Source organism: Aedes aegypti, chromosome 1, assembly GCF_002204515.2.
Source record: "Aedes aegypti strain LVP_AGWG chromosome 1, AaegL5.0 Primary Assembly, whole genome shotgun sequence".
NCBI lineage: Eukaryota > Metazoa > Arthropoda > Insecta > Diptera > Culicidae > Aedes > Aedes aegypti.
The window spans coordinates 218,023,132-218,031,710 of record NC_035107.1 but is presented as its reverse complement, the minus strand read 5'-3'; the positions used below and the strand labels follow the sequence as shown (position 1 = coordinate 218,031,710).

The following is an 8,579-nucleotide window of genomic DNA, read 5'->3' as shown; positions in this document are numbered from 1 at the left end:
AGCAGCTGTCTAAGGGGTCTGGATGTTAAAAAATGTATTTCAGGCGCTTGATCATTCTGATCAGGTACATAAAAGTTGTTTTCAATCGAGTCTGGATGATGATTTTGCAGAAAAGTTGAGAACTTTTCAAAAACGTGGATTGCTTACCCAATAGCTCGAAGTTCCATATTTCCGCTATCATATCCCGGAGTTTTGTGAAATCACAGGAAGTGGTTTGAGCAAATACGGGAAACAAGCCAGTGAAACCGTGCATTTCGATTTTTAAGTTGCTTGGAATCATGTTAAGGTTCCGGAGAACTCCGAAGCATATGATCGACAGCTTCTGTGAGCTGTAGTAATGTACAATAGTGAGCATTTGTAAGCCGTATTATCCGTATTTACTTTATCGATATGTCGTGTATATAATTGGTTTAAATAGAATGGTAGGGAAAGTGTACCAGTTATGGCCATAGTGGGTCCCTATTTGGCCATATGCATCGAGAATTTGACGCTTCAAATTTCTATCAGAGGTTCCGAAAACCGGAAACTGACCTTGAGGATTAACCACGAACCGAAGGTGTGAGGAGGTTGATATATAGTATCGGACATACAAAATGCACCAAAACCGATTTCGTTTCATTTTTTTTCGATGATATAATAATCTAAATTTTTGATAACTATAGACTTAATTGTGTAAAACTATTTAATTTGATAGGTTGAATTTTGTCAATACGAATGATACAAAGCTGATTTAGCTCATGATATTTTTGCTAGAACACTTTTCATTTCAATCTATCAGTAACTTTTTATTCAATAGTTTCCACACAACTATTTCAATAGTTATCAACAATGAGGTAAATTGTAGTTCGTCTCAGATAAAAATGAAAAGTACTGCGAAAGGGTTAAGAAATGGCGGAGATATAGCTTTCTGATGTTGACCATTTTGCATGGGAAAACGGCTTTGGTGCAGATGCAGTGCTTTCCAGATTCGGCGTTCCACGGAGCATAACTACGTATGGAACACTGGAGCAAGTAGGGTGCAGAGCTACTTGGGCACTTCCATGATTGACTTTGGCATGGGGGGTTTTTCTCTGCCGAATTGTCTGAAATTTTGCAATTAGAAGTGCTTTGGCACGACTCATATTGTGGCCAAATATTAGCTCTGTAGCTTTCAAAAAACCCCACTGCCGAAGTGAATCAAAATTGCAAAGAATAGGATCCGGCTCCATATTGCAGTTTTTTTTTTTTTTTTTTTTGAAGTCGCTAGAATTTAACACCAGAATTCATTGCGAGCCCAAATGGAAAAAAATGATTAAGATACCCTTTTGGTTAAAATATAAACTCTAGGGATCTCCCATTAGAAATAGAAGCTTTTTGAAGACTTGCAATAAAATAGACCCGTGCCAGCCCTGTCCCAGCTGCTTGACGAGCTTGTGCCCGGATAGGAATTAGATCTTTCGTTCTATGGCGGATGTACATTGTACGAATAGCCATGTAGACCTGGCATGTTACTCAGCTCAATAAGATTTTACTCGGGTTCTACCAGCTAACTGAATCAGTAGTAAAACGCATTTACCGAGTAATCGTAGTTTAATGGAATTGAAAAATTATTCAAATTGAACCACAGTACTCACGTAATTGCCTGTAATAGATAACAGGTTTTTCGTCGGATATAATCATGTTGCCGCATTCTTTTCCCTTTCGATTTTGTTGAAAGTAAAATCTGAGGATCGACGTCCCTACTCTTAAGGTCAAGGATACTGCACTCCAAAACAAACCGTTACGAGCGCCAACATATGCGACGAACTTACGTCACTGCACGCCGTTCATTGCATTTCGGTGCCATATGATCGCGCTCACTCGGACTTGGTGATGGACGCGATCACGAGATGCACTTTTCACGGCACGAAGATTCAGTGCAGTGTCACGATCACCGTTGTTGTAGGCCGCCCTAACTCTCACGGATTCGGCGCAGTTGCAGTTGCATCTTTCCTCCCAAAAAAAAAGGGCGAAACGAGGCGAAGGTCGTGAGCGAATTGTGTCCACCGACAAAAACGAGGAAAATAAGGCTACCCCGTTCGATCGAGCCTCACTCAACGGTCAGTTCCTGTCCCGCGGTCTTGTAAGCAAGACTCAGCATCCGAACTAGTAGCAGCAGCAGGAGGAGGATCCCCATTCGCAACTTCCAACTTGCGGATAACTTCTTTCTTTCGACCCAAAGGTAAGCGGGAAGAAACTGTGGAAACCAGCTTAAGTGCACGAAATTGGTGTGGTTCAGTGAAATTTTGAATGGTTGAGAAAAAATATTCAAACGATCGTGCTGTGGGGATGATTGCGCAACAATTGAGGATCAAGTTCAAACGGTGAAGATCAAAAACGCAGCTATTTGAAGTTGGTTCAGCTGAATAATACCGTTTCTGGTTTACCATATGCAACAGGAAGTCTATTCTATTGATTGTGATTGCATAATTAATTATCAAACTGAAATAGGCAAGCAATATGACGATAAACTCATCCACATCAAACGGCAGATTCATTATCCAATGTGAATATTGCATAACGAGTCAAGTGCAAGTGCAAAAATGTTACATAATTTTAGGAGAGTACCAGTAGTGCACTATGAAAAAGAACGTCGAAGGTGAAGATGAATCGAAGCCAAACTTCAAATTTCGAGGGCTCGGATCTGGAGACCCAAACATCCGTTGGAGCTGAAAACTCAATCGATTGGTCACTCGCTGGTGGTAACCAATCGATTAAGTGTTCAGCTCAAACGGGTGTTCGGTTCTCCAGATTTGTGCTCTTGAAAATTTGAGGTTTGGCTTCGATTCATCTTCACCTTAAGGGGGCAGGATCCTTCATCGATTTCGGAATTTTTAAAAGCAGTTTTTTCGTTCAAACCCAAGAAAATGTACAGGAAAATTTGTTCACTGTATTCTATTCTCCAACCGAAACACAGTGAACAAATTTTCACCGAATAATTTTAAGATTTGAACAGAAAAACTGCTTTTGTAGTTTCCATGATTACGATGACGGAGCGTTGAACGTTAAGAAGAAACGAGTGGTCATTTTTAAACACCCCCCTCTCTCCTATTTCACTTTTATTGTAAGGAAACTCTCCCTGTAAACGTGGCGTAACTCATGGGCGTTCCCTAAGACTCGTCATCCATTGAAATGACTTCATTATACTTCAAAGTTGTTGGAAACAAAAAAAAATGTGAAGAAGAATAGTGAACAATTATTTGAAACAAACATGTAAAATTTTGATCGATTTTCAATTTAAATTTTAGGTCGATGAAAAACCAAACTTTCAATACTATACACGGGAATCAAATTGTGCCCTGCTGTTTTCATCCCATGTGAAAAAAGTGTTCAATTTGGTCATTGAAAGACCTAAGCTTTCATCAACTCGTGGGCCAAAACACCACCCCTATTTCATGAAACAAATCGCAGAGAACAGGCATCTAATGTTGCATTCGTTTTTGAACCTAGGTTGGAACAGAGTTTCAACCCTAACCCAATTCAGAGTCGGCCGAATTACAATTTGCTTGACGTTTGTTTGTTTATATGTTGATCACCGACCTTGTTCCTAATAACGAAAACGACATAAGTAAGAACAAATTTCTGTGTAAAAGCTGTGCAATATGTAATTCAAACCAAATTAAGTTGTGAACACTAGATATGAATATCCATACAAGTTTCATACTCACTATACGGTGGAAAATTTTGTGGAAAACTTTTTCCAGTTCATATTTTTTTTTGGATTTCTGAGAAAATTTGCTTAAATTTTCATATAAAAACTTTGTTTCTACAATGTTTCGTTCTTGAGTTATGATTGTCCAAAGAAAAGTCTTATATGGCGCATCTGGACATTTTTCACAAAATTTGCCATAACTCAAAAACGAAAAAAAGTGCAATCCAAAAATTTCAGTGATTGAAGCTTATAAAATTACCTTCTCGAAAATATTTTTTTTGAAAATTTTCCACGAGTTCGGGCATAGTTTTTCCGGCTTTTCCTTACGAATTTTCCCAACGGTGGAAAATTTTGTGGAAAATTTTTTCCAGTTCATATTTTTTTTTGAATTTTTGAGAAAATTTGCTTAAATTTTCATATAAAAACTTTGTTTCTACGATGCTTCGTTCTTGAGTTATGATTTTTCAAAGAAAAGTCTTATATGGCACATCCGGACATTTTCACAAAATTGGCCATAACTCAAAAACGAAAAAAAAGGGCATTCCAAAAATTTCAGTGATTAAAGCTAATAAAATTACCTTCTCGAAAATATTTTTTTGAAAATTTTCCACGAGTTCGGGCATAATTTTTCCGGCTTTTCTTTACGAATTTTCCCAACGGTGGAAAATTTTGTAGAAAACTTTTTCCAGTTCATATTTTTTTTTGGATTTTTGAGAAAATTTGCTTAAATTTTCATATAAAAACTTTGTTTCTACGATGCTTCGTTCTTGAGTTATGATTTTTCAAAGTAAGTAGTGTCAAGGGAAAACAAAACATTTCCACCTGAGTTTTCCGGAAAAATAGGCGACCCTGATTTTTTCTCAATTTTTTTTTATTCATTTATCCATGAGCCCTGCCTTTGGAAAAAGTTTCATGAAAATCTGAGACCCTTCGGCCCAAACCCGTACGGTAATAAAAAAATCCCCCCGCGGGACAAATCTCAGAAATTGTATGTGTTGGCGGTTGTATGTTGTGCACAAAGGAAATCTTTTCCTTAAAATCGAACAAGAGACAGACAATAAAAAACCCTTTTTTTCGGCGAAATTGAAGAAAGATAGGTATTTGCTGCTGAGCATCCCATCGAGGATTTTGTGAGAATTGTACTCATAATTCAATTGTCTTATCCAGCTCTATTAGGAATTTAGTCCTGAACTTAATCATTATATAATGAAGTTCATGATTTTGTAAAACCTACTCAAAATTTCGTCAAAAATCTCTGCAATCTTCGAAATTATTGTCTAGAATTTTATACGATTCTTGCTCAGAATTCTGTCATAAATTATGCTAGGTTTATGAGAATGCAATTCCTAGAATTTATATAAGATTTATATTGAAGATTCAGTATTCTTCCTGTCATGGATTCTGTCAAAAATTCTGTTAAAATATTGACCAAAATTTTTCATAAATTCCAGGTCAAAGGATCTGTGAGAATCTTGCCCAAGATTTTTTGACACATCCATTTATTTTATTAGATGATTCTGACAAGGAACTAATGCCCAGAATTTTGAGAGAATCTAACTTATAATTTAATGAGATATTGTTTGACCAGTTTGTCCTATAATGTAGTTCAAACAACGTGAGGAGGCAAATTCCTCACATATTACGACATTCATTCACAACGGACCTTCAAACGAGATTATTAGAAGAACAGTTCTAACAATTTTTCAAACTGAAATACTAAACTTTCACTTATTTGCAATAAGTGTAGAACTAGCCCTTGTGTGTTAAAATACACTCTAATAAAGATTTAAAAAAAAAAAAAAAAAAAAAAAAACTTATTTGCAAAATTTGAATTTTGAGTTTAAGTTGAGTTTGAAATTAAATAATTGAACTTATTGTGTTCTATCTTCAAGTTGGTTGAACAATCTACGAGCCACACGACTCTTAAAACTTTTTCGCGGGCTGCACAAAATAAAGTAATTTGCCGTATGATGGGCAGCCCTGTCTTAGAAGGTCACTCCTTTGCTACGGTTGCTTCTTCTTCTTGGCATTACGTCCTAACTGGGACAAAGTCTACTTCTCAGCTTCAATGAGCACTTCCACAGTTACTATCTGAGAGCTTTCTTTGCCAAAGTTGCCATCTTCGCGTTCGTAAGTATATCGTGTGCCAGGTACGATGATACGTCATGCCCAGGGAAGTCAAATAAATTTCCATTACTAAAAGTTCTTGGACCAACTGGGAATATGGCATGGCATTGCTTTGTAGCCGCGAACTCAAACCACTCGGCTAAGGAAGGCTATTCTTTCTACTTCAAATAAATATATATATATATCTAAATTCGCAGCTTTATTTAAATAAAAGGTGGGTTTGAAAAGGCAAGGGCATTTCTTCGGAATGCGGTCAAATGGATAATATTGAAAATTGTATCGAAATAAGCAAAATCAGCAATCAAATCGCAATATTCAACAAGAAGATCTTAAATTCCGTTAGATGAATCAAGGTTTTCTTTCAAATCGCATATTGTCGGAAATCCTTCAAGATCGCGAGCTATTTTTCACATACGACGACAATACTATATTATTTTTCAAAGTCGTTTTGAAAGTTCTCTCAGATACGAATTATTTGAAAAGATCAAATAATAAATAAATGATTTAGGTAGGGTAGGTAAGGTACTTTTCGAATTCTGGCAATTCGATTGAAACTACCATGTTAGGGGTACACATAATCTGAATCTCGACTCTTCAGTATATTTCAAAAATTAAACATCAATTTACTGCAGACTGATGAACAAACCCTACTCATTATTCGTTCCAGCCGACAACCCCCGCTAAGCCATGTCCGGACTGGCCGATCCCGTTGCCTTCCTGAAGGATTTTGCCGCCGGTGGCATCTCGGCGGCCATCTCCAAGACCGCCGTGGCCCCCATCGAGCGTGTCAAGCTGCTGCTCCAGGTCCAGCACATCTCCAAGCAGATCGCCGAAGCCGACCGGTACAAGGGCATGGTTGATTGCTTCATCCGTATCCCCAAGGAGCAGGGCATCGGTGCCTACTGGCGTGGTAACATGGCCAACGTCATCCGGTACTTCCCAACCCAGGCGCTGAACTTTGCCTTCAAGGACAAGTACAAGCAGGTCTTCCTTGGTGGTGTGGACAAGAACACCCAGTTTGTGCGGTACTTCATCGGTAACCTGGCCTCCGGTGGTATGGCTGGAGCCACCTCGCTGTGCTTCGTCTACCCGCTTGACTTCGCCCGTACCCGGTAGGTTCCATTGTTGTGCAAGCACATCAACTTATCTTAACGATTATCTTCCAAACTATAGTCTGGCTGCTGATGTCGGCAAGGGCGCCGGTGAGCGTGAGTTCAGGGGCCTGGGTGATTGTCTGGGTAAGATCTTCAAGAGTGACGGTATCGTCGGTCTGTACCGAGGATTCGGTGTATCCGTCCAGGGTATCATCATCTACCGTGCTGCTTACTTCGGCTTCTACGACACCGCTCGTGGTATGCTGCCAAACCCGAAGACCACTCCGTGGTACGTCAGCTGGGCCATCGCTCAGGTTAGTAATCAACGCACTTCTCCACGAGTTCTCGCTAATGAATCATGATTTCTCTCGACAGGTCGTCACCACAGTCGCCGGTATCGTGTCCTATCCCTTCGATACCGTCCGTCGTCGTATGATGATGCAGTCCGGTCGTGCCAAGACCGAGATCATCTACAAGAGCACAATTCACTGCTGGGCCACTATCGCCAAACAGGAGGGTACCGGTGCCTTCTTCAAGGGTGCATTCTCGAACGTACTCCGCGGTACTGGCGGTGCCTTCGTACTTGTGCTGTACGATGAAATCAAGAAGGTTCTGTAAACTTCTGCGAAATCCTGCTTTTAATGCGTTTTCTTCCTTTCCATCATGGATGTTCCTACGTTCCTCCCCCCCAGTTCCCTGTTCCTCCTTCCCTCAAACGATTCCCGCGGTAGTTCCTAATCTATCTCTCTCTTAAACTAATGTATTGTAATGTATATTGTCTCCTCTTAAGCGATTCGACAGTTGTGTTCACGAAACAACCCGTCGCAAAAGTTGCGTTTTTTGCGCGTTAATGTACAAAACAAAATCTAAGATCTAAAGCGATGCAGCGAAAGATATAAACCAAAAACAAGTACGAAGTGAAGTGCTAAGTGTAGCAAAATCAGGTATCTGAGAAAAAAATACTATTCGAATAAAAACAACTATAAAACTAGTTTTCTTCTTTTACTCATACATTCTTGCAATCTGCCTCAATTTTTTATATTTGTGGACAATGGAGAATGTAAATTCAAAGATTTACAGAATATTGAAAGAAATTTTCTTTTCAACGGATTGTCAAGATTATATTATATTATAGTTAAGCTAAAATTAATATCTTGGCAAAAAAGATGCATACGATGTATCAAATTCTGGGGATGGACCTGGTGTAGGGGTTAGAACACACGCCTCTCAGGCCGAGGACCTGGGATCGAATCCCATTCCCGAAATAATCACTTATGACGTAAGAGTTACTGTCTACTAGATACGATGGGCAAGTTATTGGAGAGGTTGATCCTTAACAGGCTGGAACAGTCCACGGAAGGTGCGGACGGCCTGTCCAACAACCAGTTTGGATTCAGGAAAGGTAAATCTACTCTGGACACTATCCAGTCGGTCGTTCAGACAGCTGAGGTGGCAATCGAGCATAAAAGGAGCGGCATCCATTACTGCACGGTTGTCACTCAGGGTGTGAAGAATGCGTTCAATAGCGCTAGCTGGGAAGCAATAGCACACGCTCTTCACCGCCTCAAGTTACCGGTGCAGTTGTGTAAGCTTCTAGAAAGCTATTTTAATGGTAGGATCCAGGATTGTATGACACAGAGGAGGGGCAGAAAAGCGTTCGAATTACCGCGGATGTACCTCAAGGTTCA

General features: G+C 39.6%; 1 protein-coding gene across 1 annotated transcript; it reads left to right on the top strand.

Annotated features, from left to right (window-relative positions):
* The first annotated feature begins 2,054 nt into the window (after positions 1-2,054).
* On the top strand, positions 2,055-7,882 carry LOC5574054 (ADP,ATP carrier protein 2). Its single transcript, XM_021857589.1, has 4 exons — positions 2,055-2,200; positions 6,465-6,909; positions 6,971-7,205; positions 7,267-7,882. Exons 2-4 carry the CDS (start codon positions 6,485-6,487, stop codon positions 7,507-7,509), a joined length of 903 nt encoding a protein of 300 aa, XP_021713281.1. The 5' UTR covers positions 2,055-2,200; positions 6,465-6,484; the 3' UTR covers positions 7,510-7,882.
* Positions 7,883-8,579: the final 697 nt, after the last annotated feature.